The sequence below is a fragment of the Gossypium hirsutum genome, chromosome D04 (assembly GCF_007990345.1).
Source record: "Gossypium hirsutum isolate 1008001.06 chromosome D04, Gossypium_hirsutum_v2.1, whole genome shotgun sequence".
NCBI classification, from domain to species: Eukaryota; Viridiplantae; Streptophyta; class Magnoliopsida; order Malvales; family Malvaceae; genus Gossypium; species Gossypium hirsutum.
This window is the reverse complement of record NC_053440.1, coordinates 12083247-12097292: the sequence shown is the minus strand read 5'-3', so window position 1 is coordinate 12097292 and position 14046 is coordinate 12083247. Positions and strand designations below refer to the sequence as shown.

General features: G+C 34.0%; 2 protein-coding genes and 1 pseudogene across 4 annotated transcripts; 1 reads left to right on the top strand and 2 right to left on the bottom strand.

Annotated features, from left to right (window-relative positions):
• The first annotated feature begins 405 nt into the window (after positions 1 to 405).
• Positions 406 to 5340, top strand: LOC107955140 (protein YIPF1 homolog). Of its 3 annotated transcripts, none has more exons than XM_041091995.1 (6): positions 406 to 554; positions 1139 to 2132; positions 2236 to 2320; positions 3132 to 3297; positions 4260 to 4533; positions 4665 to 5340. In XM_041091995.1, the coding sequence occupies exons 2-6, from the start codon at positions 2076 to 2078 to the stop codon at positions 4857 to 4859; spliced, it is 777 nt and encodes a 258-aa protein (XP_040947929.1). In that variant the 5' UTR covers positions 406 to 554; positions 1139 to 2075; the 3' UTR covers positions 4860 to 5340. The 3 variants fall into 3 exon arrangements, with proteins under 3 accessions (XP_040947929.1, XP_016746356.2, XP_040947930.1); XM_016890867.2 differs by having other exon boundaries at positions 449 to 554; positions 1200 to 2132; XM_041091996.1 differs by lacking the exons at positions 406 to 554; positions 1139 to 2132; positions 2236 to 2320 and adding an exon at positions 2410 to 3056.
• A 983-nt stretch (positions 5341 to 6323) lies between these two features.
• LOC107955141 (uncharacterized protein At2g39795, mitochondrial) lies at positions 6324 to 7888 on the bottom strand. The gene is made up of 3 exons (XM_016890868.2): positions 7538 to 7888; positions 6825 to 7162; positions 6324 to 6747 (listed from the first exon to the last, which is right to left on the bottom strand). Exons 1-3 carry the CDS (start codon positions 7808 to 7810, stop codon positions 6588 to 6590), a joined length of 771 nt encoding a protein of 256 aa, XP_016746357.1. The 5' UTR covers positions 7811 to 7888; the 3' UTR covers positions 6324 to 6587.
• A 1668-nt stretch (positions 7889 to 9556) lies between these two features.
• LOC107955139 (probable mannose-1-phosphate guanylyltransferase 3) lies at positions 9557 to 13802 on the bottom strand (annotated as a pseudogene).
• Positions 13803 to 14046: the final 244 nt, after the last annotated feature.

Below are 14046 nucleotides of genomic sequence, written 5' to 3'. Positions count from 1 at the left end.
CGTAGTCACCAGATATCATTTCATTGGGACCCATACCAAAATTCCTCTATAAAATCTATCTCCATCACAAGAGTGACAATACTTTATCCAATCTCTCTCAAAAATGTCTTCAAATGAGACCCTCAAAAGCCACCAACTCCAATGGCTCTCCGCACTACACATGATGTGAACCATAGTAACAAATTATTCCCAATTATTGTGTTATTATATAATACTTTTTTATAGAATTTTTAAACTATACATAATCTCTAAAACCTTAAAATAAAATGTTATTATGCAATTCATCATACTTAAACTTACAACCTACAAATTACTATAACAACACAACTATATTTTTAAACACACAATATTTACATACACAAATTGAGGGGATACTGTTAAGTGTTAACAATGAATTCCTATATAAACCTATCAATCTTAGAAGTTGTTGCAATCCTAGATTCAAAACGGAAACTCTTCATTAATATTCTATATCATGAGAAATTCCAAGTTCGTGGCTGGTCATTCTGCTCTTGTTTTATTTGCTTTGGCTTTCCTTGTATTGGTTGTAGAAGGTAAGTCGACCAATTAATCATTTCCATTATTGATTTAAAATTTCAGCGCATTTCATAATGTATTGGAGAAAAGTTGTAATTTAATTTTTGAAAGTGTTTAAGTATTAAATAGTTTTTTATTTAATATAAAATTCGAAAATCATGGTTTGTTGAATGGAGTTAATAAGTACATAGGATAAAATATATTTAGATAGTTTTATTTAAATTTATATGTTTGAACTAAGAAAGGAAATTATTTTTTTTAAAGTTTTATCCAAAATTATTTTGAATATATTATTATGATATAAAAGTAAATTTATAAACTAAATATTTCTTTTAAGGAATAAACTAAATGTTTTTAATATTTAATACTTAATACTTAATTTTATTAAACATAGTATTTTTTAAAATTTTGATATACTATCAGTAGAGTTTTTAACTTCAGAACCAGAGTCAATAAATTGATAAGTCTCCTGTAAGAATATAGTAAAATATTTATATATATAAGAGACTTGTGATAATTTTATAAAAAAAAATATGCTGTGAATATATCAAATATTAAATACTATATTTATTTTATTTTATTTTATTTTGTGTAAAAACAGGTAAGAGATTGCTTAATGCGAACATTAACCTTGGACCATGTCTGTTGCACTTTGAATGTAGCCCTCAAGTTAACTGTTGGTGCTGCATGGGCGACCCCAGAAAGCAATGTTGGTTGTATAAATCCGATTGCCTGGCCTATTGCTAATGAATCTGGGAGAAAAGAAAAGTCCAAATTTATAAGTCAAGTGATTCACGTTCTTCTAAAGATATCATTCTAAATCTAAGTACTTCATAAGAAATTAATTCAACTCCATGATTCTAAGTTTGAATATAGTTGGCATTGTTGAAAATGTAAATTCTAGTTAAGGAGACTTTTTGTGTGAATTTTAGGTACATGCATCAAGTCATTTAACATAAACGAAGACAAGTTGATTGAGTTATAGCTTAGTAATTAAAAGAACATAGATTCAATGGCATTTAAATGCACATTTTTTCAATCTAAGATTTTTAAAAGAATTTTACTAGTGAAATACAAGTATTTTTATTTGAAATATAGCAAATGGAAATACTATTTTAATAATAAAATTTTATTTAATATTGTTAGAATAATAAAAATAAGGTATTCATTCATAGGGGTTGAACCCAAACCATCCCATGAATACATGAGCCGTCAATTAAAGTATAAAAACTGGAGCCAGGTAGACCCATCAATAATCCAAAAGTGAAAGACTAATCATGTGAACGTAGCTGGAAAAATTAAAAAGGCAAGGAAGCGCGTGAAACGCAGCGCTTATAAATGGCGCGTCCCAAGAAAGTTAGAGCTATAAGTAGTTGACGGTTTAGTCAAAGTATTTCTTTCCCTCGTCGTCTCCGTTGCTTCTAAACTACGGCAAGGAAAACTCATCGGAACTTTTCTCCTTTTAACTAATTTCCACTTTCCAAAAGAAAAACCAAATCTCTTTTTTGTTAAACTCTTAGTTCGATCTCTTACTTTCAATGGATGAATCGTCGTATTGGAATCTTCCTTCTAGTCATTTACTCGGCTCAGTCCCCGTAAGCTTCTTAATTTTCTTTCTTTTGAATTAATTTATCAAGATCGGCATTCTTATGTAAATTAGTTTAGAATGTTATTTGAACATTGTTATTCGAATCCTAGGCTGTTGTTAATGAAGAAAGTGAAGCCTCGTATGGCAGAAGAGGAGGTGGTGTCCGAGGTTATCAAACTCTTGGACCTCCGACCGGTATATATTATTTTTTATTTCTTTTAATTAATTTTCTTGCCCTATAAGAAAAAGAAAATTAGTTAAATGTATCAATCTTTCATTTTTGGTACTCTGAAACGTGATTTTTCCTCCTTTTTAAAAAAAAATCCTTATATATCTTTTATTTGATTTCCTTGCCCTATAAGAAATAACTTAAATTTATCTCTGATTTTTTTTCCATATTTGAAATAACTAATGTCTTAAGAGAGTTGTTTAGTTTTATTATTTCCCAAATGGAAAATAACTGGGGAGAGGAACTTTCAATAATCATGATATCTAGAGTTGAGACATGGAAGATTTGGCGTTGAATTGAGTGGTTTTCTTATTTAAAGTTAGGGTAATTTAGTGAGGAAGAATGAAACTTCCGATGCCGTTTATGTTTGAAAGAATAGACTATAGCGCTAACTGTTATGTTTGTATTTGCATTCTGGAGTAGTTACCTGTTATTTTCGTAATCACAAATTTCTTTACATAGAAGGGAGGTGCCCAATTAAAATCCTTTATTTGATGCATATATCCTTTTCGTGGTTCTGTTAATATTTTTTAACTTTCCTGGAGTATTTCTTTTTTTATTTTATTTTTTTGTGTATGACTCTTCAAACTAAGGAATTTAGAGTGTAGACTACTGATTTTGCTTCCATGTTCTAAAATTCAAAGGCTATAGCAGCTAAAGTACTGCCTTACTGGTGTTATAGTTAGATGCCACTCACTGATGGTAATATGTAACGCTTTTTTTTAGTGCTACTGAGGCACCTTAGAGTTTAACGATCCCTTTGTCTATCATATGCAGAAGGATTTGAACAACAATCACAAAACAACTGGAAGGGAGTGTTTAGTATCTCATCATACACACAGTATTTTGATGTAGATACAGATGTTGTCGTAAACAGATTGATAAGTTCCTTTTATCCTGCCGGTGGAGACTTTTTCAACAAGATTGGCGCTAACCCTGATCTGTGAGTCTGCCGCTCTTTTCCCCTTACTCTTTTATGTGGATGTAAAAACTGCTTTTGAAGCCTAATCTTGGGATGAAAAGTGATCCTCTGGAAGAGAAGATTAAGTGTGAAGGAGTATTAGAAGTATAGGAAATCATATGAGTATTATCTGTAGTCGATATAAATTGGGATGAAAAGTAGGATTGAAAGCAATAAAAGCATCCATTGGCCTAGGCATTCTTTCATTTCCAATAAACTCACTAATCTTGTTCCTAAATTTAGTAAATTAGAAAGTTTAGTTAGTTGGCTCTTCATTTCGACATGAATTGTACCTAGTAGGGAAAACTGTGAGAAGCACTAAAAGAAAGATAATAATGACAAGTGCACGCCATGTGGCTGTTATCAAAATGTAATAATGACAGCAGCAATAAAGAAGTTATCAGCACACATCAATGCATGTTTATTGCATCATTACCTATAATACTCTTATTTGCATGTATGGTCATCTTTGCAAGTAGATCGATGGAAAGAAGTCATGTATTAAGAAAAGAAAAAACAGGAGACAACTAGAAAAGAGATAGAATCCTTCCATCTGATTGGTTTTATGGAAGTTGAAGTACACTAGGATCTTATAATTAGTTTGTATTTGTAGCTTTTTATTTGTCTCAATCCAGAGACTCTTCTGTTTGAAAAAGAGGTCATGGATGACCTGCCTTAAATCAAAGGATCTTTTCTGGTAAACTGATCAGTGTAATTTTTATGTATAAAGCCAGGATAAAACTCATAAATCCTTATTTCATGGCTTTCTGTATAATCCATACTTTTGTCTCCTTGAGAAAATCGAATTCCTTGCAACTATGATGTGGTGAATCATACATCTGATGGTGTAAAAACCTTGACCATAGCTGTAACAATCTGCAGTAGTAATGTTCATGATTATCCGTTAAATTAATTTGTTGGTCTTGATTTCTGCCATTTGTTAGGTATGGGCTTATCTGGATCACAACTACATTGGTCTTTATGCTTGCGGCCTTTGGAAACTGTGCCACATACCTTATTCAAAAGCGCACTGATCGAACTACTACTTGGAGCTTTGATGTTGGCTATGTAAATGCAGCAGCTTGTGGAATCTATGGTTATTCACTCGTGGTGCCAGTGGCATTTTACTTCTTGCTTCGATATCTGGGTTCAAATGCTAGCCTTATACGATTTTGGTGCATGTGGGGTTATTCACTTTCCATTTTCATTCCAACTGCAGTAAGATTTTCTCTTTAAAGGAAGAAAATGATCCTGGTTTTAAATTTTATTCAAGTCAAAGAATTTCAATTTTTTAGTTATTCATTGTTTATTTGCAATCAGCTGAGTTGTAGTATATGGCATATTTGCAGTTTCTACTGCTTATTCCAGTTGAGATTCTCCGATGGATCATCATACTTGTTGCCGGTACGGCCTCATCATGCTTTGTTACCTTGAATTTAACATCCTATATTGGTGGCAGTAATGATCTTAGAATGATGATGATTGCTGCGTTCTTGCTGCAAATGGCCCTTGCAATCTTTATCAAGGTTTGGTTCTTTCCATAAACCTTACAAAGTCATCCTATGCGGGCTATCTGAGCACCTAAAATCCAAACTCCACTGTGTTTTACTCTGTTCCGGGGAAATATGAAAAAGGAGAACAGTTTGAACAAAAGGCCTCTTGAAGAAAAGCTTGTGTATGTTTTTGGATTCCTTGTAGTTTAGTGGTAAATTTGAAACACGCAACGGATGTGTGTCATAGGAGTAGAGATGTTTTTGATGAGGTGCAGCAACGCGCTACTAATTGCGTTTCTTTGGAGTGGGTTAATCGAATTGACTTGGTGCTGTTGGCCTACAACTTTTAAAAGACCAACAAAATGAGAGAAACTAGAAGCAAATGTCAATGCAAGTTTTCCTTCTGTGTATATACAGGTTTTCATGGTCTTTTTGCCAGTCTGTTCATGGTCTTTTTGCCAGTCTGTAATTGTTACTTCACATCTAAAAGCAGACTTTTGTATCAAAAAATAGGTTCTCTTTAAACCCTAAACTATCTTTGGCTTTAAAGTTACTAGGTAAGTAGGATGTCTATCTCATTTGCAAATGAGATACCCTTATTCAGCTTTCATCTTTTGATTTTAATTTCATATTGCGATAATCAGAATTTGAACTTAAGATCGAGTATAAATATTAAAATTAAAATCAAGTAATTGAACTAGGTTTTTTACTAGAAACAAGCTTAATTGAACTTTTTTACCGGATAAACACCTCTAGCAAAGGTGTTTTAAATTCGGTTACTAAATATTAACCTATTTCACTATGGCCATATATTTGACACATGAAAAGTTTTAAATTCGGTTACTAAATATTAACTCTTTTTTTTATTATTATTACAAAGAATTAAGCTTTATGTCCTACCAAATATCTTAATGCTGGTAATACAGAAAGTGAAGAAACGAGTCGTTGAACAGCTACTGCGACACGGAACTTTACCTTCAGCTTCGAAAACACATCAAAATTTTAAAAATTTATCCAACATTTTTAAACTTTAAATTAATACTCAAATTTCTAACAAAAATGTTACAACTTTTTGTTTGAGCTACCAGCTCTAAGTTAGAGGGAAATGGCGGATGTGTAATATCGTAAAGCTTTTGGAAAGGACCAGACCTCAAGCGTCTCGTCGTCAAGGTTCAGTTTTTTCTGTTCCTTCCCTCTTCAAGCATTGGTTCAATTTTGATGAGTAAGATTGAAATGGGTTAATTTGGTTTCAAAGCTTATTTTTTTAAAAATTAGATTTTTAATGGGTTTTATGATGATTTTAATGGAGGAGTTTTTGGTTACTAAGAAAGTTGTGAAACTGAAAAGAAAAAGAACAGGAAAAAAAGAGAGGTTTTGATATAATCTCTACTTTGAACAAAAGAAAACATAGTTCTCTGAACTCTACTTTTGTTGATAAAATCTTTTTCCTGATGGGGTGAGTATGTTTAAATCACATAAATGATACCAATGACTTTGAGATGGCTAAAAATCAAATAAAAACAAGTCTATAGTTTATTTTTTTAGATCTCCCCTCCCAACCCTCCAATACATATTTTCACTATTCACTCACAAATATAATTTAATGGATGGATTCTTCACCATGTGAATGATAATGAAGAATGTGTACCGGAAATGGACCGAATTCTAACCCAAAAAGACGACCTAATCTCTTTAAAAATAGGTAAAACTACTCGTATCTTAGTTCATACAACAACTTGGAACGGTGCTAGTTTGACCTTACCATTTTTCATAAACTATTCATTCTTCAATGAACTTCTTGAGGTTCTTCAACCACAGAATATACTCCCGGCCATCCTTATTAATCATGTACTCGTGCAAGTAATTTGTGGTGCTCGGTTTGATTCCTCGGATCTCCAAATACTTGTGAAAAGCCTTCTGCAGGTTCTCATCCAAATCACTGCAAAACAAGAACATTAGTAATCGCATTCCATGCAAATCAATATTCCAATTTCACAATGTATCGAACAGGCTTACTAGAAATCTGGGCCTTCATAGGCGAGTTCATCCTCCGAGTTGGGATTTCGAACGGACAAACTATCTATGGTAATCTCATCAGGGTAAGCGGTACAGTTGAACTCTAAACTCGGACCATCTTTTTTTGAGACATTAACAACCAATGGGACATTTGATTTACTAGGCTTTTCAGTGTCATCATCATTGTCATCATCCGCTTCGCCTTCACCAGTGACAAGATCAGGCATGTGAACATTAACTTTGACGAGTTCACCATCATACTCTCGTGTTAATGTTATGGTTTGAAGCCCAGGAGTGTCTTCGATTTTGAAAGGGAATTCACTTGGAGTTCCTTCAGCCTGTGAAGAAACAAATTTTTTTTAAATGATTAAAAGACAATTCAAAATAAAGCATTGTTTTCAGCTTGAAAACTTAACATCAATACTAGCTATTAAGCGATTGTTCTGTTTTTTTTCCCCACAAATTCTCTCAATAACCATATTGTAAACGACTAAAAGCAGCTTCTAATTATGTTTCTCGGGTCGGATATAAGTGCTACAATGAGTGTTACCATGTTCCAAGACAGCTCTTGAATTCAATCCCTACAAGTCTTCAGTTGACACGATTTTGATTGTAAAACACCCAAAATCCAACTTCTATTTTTCCACTTACTTTTCGTACAAACCCTAAATGACAAAGAAAATGGGGAAAAGAAAAACTAATTAATTACTCACCTGATCATATTCATCACTCTCCTCGGCACACTGAATCTCAGACTCAATAACTCGGAGAAGAGACTCATCAGAAGCGGATTTTTGAGAATCAACAGCCGTTGAGAAATGTAGGGTGTTTGGGTAAAAACGGTTCACAGTAGGTTGCTGAGGCTGGAATCCATGGTTCAAGGCCGTGAAGATGCAAGAGTGGTAATTTCTCTGGACTCGGGTGAGTCGAATAGCGAGTGGTGCTAAGGAGTTAGCTGTTTTCCGGAGAATGGAAGTGAAAGCCATGGGGTAGAAAGGTTGCTAGGGTTTTGGGAACAGCTAGATTGTAGTACGTGAAGAGGGTTTTAGGTTATTTTAAAGGCAGCATTGATGTTGAGGTACTGATGGGCTATATTCAAAAGCTTCCCCTGTTGGGCCTAATTTGGTCTGGGATTGGGCAGTTACCCATAAATTCTCTAAATCTAACTTTATCCACTCGGGTTTAGCCTATTCTACAATGTCCCAACTGGATTATATGATGTTAACTCTAGGCATGGGGTCTTAACAAGCGGCTTTATTTCATTTGATTACTTATGCTTATTCGAAAGCATTGTTGTTTTTAGCATCTGTATTGATTATTCATTCCATGGAAACTATTGTTAGATATTCTTTAGAGAAAAGTTGGAATATAATTTTTATGTGTAAGAAAGCACGTGTCCATTACGATTTTAATCAAACAAATTATTAAAAATTTCAAATTTCACTAATTTCGATAAATTTGATCCAATTTCAACCAACCTTAATTTTATATTTACAATTTTTAATATTTAAATTTATTTATTATTCATGTTATTATCTATGTGTCAAAATCTAAATATAAAAATGAAAGGTTGCATAAAAAGGTTGAATTTATGTTAACCGAAACAGCAAATCTTATTAAGAAAACCATACATTTTTAAAAAAGAAAATCAATGAAACCTCAATTCTTTTGTGTAATTTCTCTTTGGATAAATTAGCTAGGTGATTATCCAACTTTTAGGTATGTTCCATTTTGATCACCCAATTTAAAAAACTTTCAATTTTATCATCAATTTTTTAAATTTTAAAATTTTAGTCACCCTGTTAAATACTTAATAGAAAGCTGACATGGGTGGTTTTTTATTGGTCTAATAATAAATTTAACTCTCCAATATTTATACATTTTATCAATTTGATCCTAAATCTAGCCATTTAGCCCTCAATATTTACAAAATTTCACAAACTTCAGTAATTTTCACAACAATGATCCTGTATTCTCTCTACTAGCAAATCGGTGAATTGCTTCCCTCTCAGCTTCTCTCCTTTCTTTTTAATTGTTTTATTTTTCTTTTCTATCTCTGCAATTTTGTGCTTTGCTTTGAAAGTTATTCAATTTTTGCACAAGAATGAAGAGAAGAAAACCCCAAAGGTAAAAATAAGAAAAAAAAAAGATGGAAAAGACCTATGCGCCCAAACGTGTTCCTTAACCAGGCCTAGTTAATTTTGGAGAAGCAAGAGTCTGAACTCTGTGTGTGTGTGTGTGTGTTTTAATGGGTTTCCCCTGTAATTTAGATAGTTGCTTCTTTTAGATATTGTTTTTCGCTACTTCAATTGATAGTTTCGTTGGTTAATTTAGTTCTTTTTGACTTATTTCTTATTGGGTTTTTTTTCTCCGATTTCCTTATGCCTGTGAAATTATCTGCACAAGTGTTTCAATTTCCCTTGAAGGGCTTGATTGTTCCACTTTTGGCTTGTTTATAAGTATGTGCCATCATCTCACACTGAAGAAGCCAAATTGGAACAAATCATCACTGATTTCTTGTAAGAGTCTTTTAGAATTAAATCGAATTTTTTTGTAAATGTAATAATTTTTTTAGAATTAGAACTAAATGATAAATTTTGTAAGCGTTGAGGGTTAAATTTGTTAAATTTTTAAATTTAAAGTTTAATTGATAAAATATACAAATATTGAAAATTTTAATTTGTTATTAGGCCAATAAAAAATTTCACTAAACTTTCCATGACTAAAATTTTAAATTTAAAAAATATTGGTGATGAAATTGAAAGTTTTTAAAGTTAAGTGATCAAATTAAAACCTACCCAAAAGTTGGGTGACCACCAGGTAGTTTACTCTCTCTCTCTCTTTTCTTTACAAAAGAAGCAGAAATACAGCAACACTAAAATCTAAGCTTCCCATGCCTAAGGGCGTCAGCATGCAGTGAAGGGAGAAGGCTGTCAGGCGGATTAGGCAAACGGACGAGCCCATTCGTGCCTTCATGCGCCAGGTTAGCGAGATGATCAGCATAATGGTTACCTTCCCGGAAAATATGCCGAACCTCCATCACCCATCCCTCTCGTATCAAGTCCAAGCAATCACCAATATACATATTTAATAGATGCTGATGCTCATAAGATCCGAGACAGCAGCTAAACTACCCATAACTCGTCTAACTCAACAATCTAACGAGCTACCCTGAACTCCTTGGCTAACCGCAAATCACCTTGAACACCCCCACAACTCCGGTGGAAGGCTGTCCGTACGTCCGATCTTTAGCATGAACCCATGCACCCAATTTCCATCTGCACTGCACAGCAAGCCACTAGCAGTCACTAAGGCCCGAACAAGAACACACCGCCCCATCCGTATTCAAGTTTTCTAATAACAGGGTACCATTTGAAGATTTGACCATTCCTTGTCCCCTTCAGGTCAACTTGGAACCCCTGCGACAATCTTTTATTAGATAAATTAGTTAGTCTAATGAGTTTGATCTTTTCTCGAATTAAGCTCTAATGGAGTTCGAAAACATAAAATTCAAGTTTAGTTCGAGCTCGATTGAAGAAAACAATTCATCTAAAATGTTCAAGTAAAATATAAAAATTAAAAAGAAAACATTTTCCGACAACAATAAATTAAAGGATCATTCTTGAATTTAACTTGGTTGATTCCAAGATCTACAAACCTTTCTTTATTCGATAAACCAACTGGTTATTTATTTATATATACATACACTAAAATAACATATTTCATATAAATGATCAAACAACAGAAAAAATTACCCCTGAACCGTCTAAACACACATCACTCAGACTTGGAGAACTGTGTTGGATGGCAAAAGAAAAGAAAACTGAAAGAACAAAAGCATTATCTGGAAAATTGAACTCTGTCACATGACAATCTCAGGCTTCAAAATGCTGGATTTGATCTCTTTGTGAGGCAAAATGACGCCACCGCTGCTATATATTTCATCCCATACATGCACATCTTCTCCAAGTATAGTCATGTTCTCTACTCGAGCCCATTGGCTGACAGTGGAGTGCCATCCAATGATGCTGCTTGATATGCAAGCATGCTTCTTGATGCGAACTCCACGCATCACGGTGCAGCGAGAGAGTCTGACTCCAGCCTCGACCACACATCCTGGACCAACAACTACATCTGGTCCAATCAAACATCCTTCCCCAATTTTAGCACTCTCATGAACTAAAACATTTCCCACTATGTGGTGACCAGTGGCTAACTTAGTTGAAGATTTCTTTCACAGGGAGTCTAGATAAAGCCCGAGTCCAGCAATTTAATCCTTTGGCTGACCAATGTCCATCCAAAACCCTGGTAGGACAATTGCATATAGTTTTTTCTCTGCTGCAATCTTCGGGAAGATTGCCTTCTCAATGGAGGTAGGTCTCAATTCAATTCTATCAAGAACAGATGGGTTCAGAAGATAAATTCCAGCATTAATTTTGTTTCCAACAAACAGTTTCGGTTTTTCCACAAATTTGTCCACTTTCCCTGTTGTTTCCTCCATAACCACAACACCGCATTTTGAAGGCTCATCCACCTAGTTGATTATTATTTAAGTATTGCGATCTCTCTGAATATAAAATTTGAAATTGAAAATGAAGATAAAATTTAGAACTGAATTATCACCTTGGTTACCACAATGGAAGCTTCCCCGCCGTGTGCTTTGTGGAATTCAATCATTTCTTTGAAAGGGTACAAAAATGGCTCACCGGAACCATCAATGAGCTTATCCCTAGCCAAAGCAAGAGGACCAGCTGCCCGAGTGGCTCTGTCTCTTAAGAGCATGAGATTGTGATCCCAAGTTTAGCTTCAAACTCCTTCAAGAAGTTCACATCACCTGAAAAATAAAGTGTCCACTGGTCAGCCCATGAACACATAGCCATTAACCTTGCTGGCCAATGTATTAGTTTTACATATCTTATGCTTTGAAACACCTCATATACCTCAGGTTGGTAGTTAATAGCCAAAACAACTTCAGTTACACCAACAGCCTTGAGAGCCTCGATCTGCAAATATAAAAAAATACATCATTCTGTAAAATCAACAAGCTTATCTTGAGAAACACTAGCCGCTAAACTGAAAAGCAATGCTTCCAAGTTTCAGAAAAACAAAGGCCATAATGCAGGAACATACCTGATGCAGGATCATGGGTTTGTTTGCAAATTCAACAAGTGGCTTAGGAATACTGAGGGTCAAAGGCCTCAATCGTGTTCCAAATCCTCCAACAAGAATAAGTGCTTTCATTGTGATACACGTTCCGATTTGCCTGTAGATACTAGAGTCCATATCTTAAGGCTAGTTTGGCAATGCTTTTGAAAAGTGTTTTTCTTCCAAAAGTGCTTTTGGAGCCAGAAGTGCTTCTTTTAAGCACTGCAGAACAGGCCCTTAATCAGAAATCAAATTCCGGAAAGAAACTTATATGATTCAGAAAATGAATCCCACAAATTCTTCTACATAAAGATGACAAAGAAACAAGAGATTGACCTATGCAGAACTCCGCATTGACATTCGTAGATCAATAATAACAATCACAGAGACGAGCAAATCATAACAGGTAAACATGAATTCCAAACTGAAATGATTTTACTACAGTGAAGGAGAAGAAAACCAGACAAACTTAAAGAAAGCAAATTGGGAAACACAAAACATTCAAACAAGAGCTATAAGCCAAAAACATAATGCTAAAACCTAAAAAACACTACTGAAAATCCATCCAGAAATGGTTTAACTGATTTTGTGACACAAATTTCAGCTATACCAGAGGCTGCCATCTTTCATGAGACCAATAAATCTATTACATGGAACCTAAAACAAGAGCTAGCTGCAATGTAACCCCTAGGTTACCCGGACTTTTCTTCTTTCTCAAAAATATTCCTGTCCAACGCATATAGTAACAGGGATAACATGCATCCTATAAATTATATCAAATAACTTTAAAAGATTGAACACCCCCATATCTCGTTTAACAGAGTAGAATTCTTTTTTCAAGTAATGAATCCCGTCTTGCTTTCACTCTACAATGGAGCCGTGAAATACAGGAAATCGCCAAAAAAATCACACCTAGAAAGATCAAATAAACACAATTTTCCGACTATAAGCAATTTTATTGATAATTCCAAGTAAGTTTATCAAAATGTAAGCCTAGAAAACAGACATAGTCAGCTAAGTCAGATATGCGGACACGCAAAGTCTTGACCTTTGCAAATTATTTAACAACGAACGCAGGGAAAAAAACGAAAGCTTTGATTGAATCCATAATCGACATTAAAATCAGGATTACGAAAAACTAATTAAGATTTTTTGGCTAAAACAAGAGCGAAACTAAGTAAATTAACTAAAATTTATATTTCTTCTTTCGTTCTTGAATAGATTTTATGCATTATTAACCATGTAAAATGCCAGACCTAACAAAAATAACATTGGAAATCAAATTAAACCTCAAAATTCAACAGAATTGAAACAAAGAAATGGCGCAAAAAAATTTAAACACCGAGCGGAAATCCCATTGTCAGCTAAATTAAACATTCAAGCTAGACTATTAACTAGAGCTCGAAAATACCAGAACTGGGCAATTACCTTTAAGGATTACGAGATCCAAAACCCGAGTTGAGTTCGAACCAGAAACTCGAGCCCGGTTCGAGGCAAATATATATTGAAAGGGCGGGAAAACGGGTGGAATCAGACGAGTTTGGCTTGCTTGGTTTATTTGTTTTTTAGCAACGGTTTTCTCCCGACAGAAGCAGAGGTGGAAGCGGGGCATTGTTTGGGAGAAAGGAAGGAAATAGAGCGGTATTTATACAAAGGCAAGAAAGTAAATGAAGGCAAAGTACTGGGCTGATTCCAGATTAGAAATTAGATTCAATTTTGGAAGCAGTTTTTGGCGACGGAACGGAAATTGTAGGCGATGTTTCTGGGTGGTTTCGGTTACGGGTCATGGATATATCCGAACTTTTAGTGACGAAAGTGTTGTAAAAGAAAATTATAGAAAAAGGACAGTGAAGATCGACAATAATTTAAAAGTTATATAAAATTATCAAAAGATAAAAGTACATGTTAAGTAAATGTTGATTTTTAAAAAATTATTTGTTTTTAATTTTAATATTGAAAGATTAATATGTTAATTTTTTAATATCTCATAAAATTAAATGCTTATCTTTTCTTTTCTTTTACTTTACAATTATAAATCCAAAATAATGTTGTGGTCCATTACATCAACCAAAGGAAA

Excerpts from the sequence above, each read along its gene's own strand:
- LOC107955140 (XM_041091995.1), top strand. The coding sequence starts at position 2,076 with ATGGATGAATCGTCGTATTGGAATCTTCCTTCTAGTCATTTACTCGGC. Across the intron at positions 3,298-4,259 it reads ATTGGCGCTAACCCTGATCT|GTATGGGCTTATCTGGATCA; the intron begins GTGAGTCTGCCG and ends GCCATTTGTTAG. Across the intron at positions 4,534-4,664 it reads CCATTTTCATTCCAACTGCA|TTTCTACTGCTTATTCCAGT; the intron begins GTAAGATTTTCT and ends GCATATTTGCAG.
- LOC107955141 (XM_016890868.2), bottom strand. The coding sequence starts at position 7,810 with ATGGCTTTCACTTCCATTCTCCGGAAAACAGCTAACTCCTTAGCACCA. Across the intron at positions 7,163-7,537 it reads AGAGTGATGAATATGATCAG|GCTGAAGGAACTCCAAGTGA; the intron begins GTGAGTAATTAA and ends GTTTCTTCACAG. Across the intron at positions 6,748-6,824 it reads TATGAAGGCCCAGATTTCTA|TGATTTGGATGAGAACCTGC; the intron begins GTAAGCCTGTTC and ends CTTGTTTTGCAG.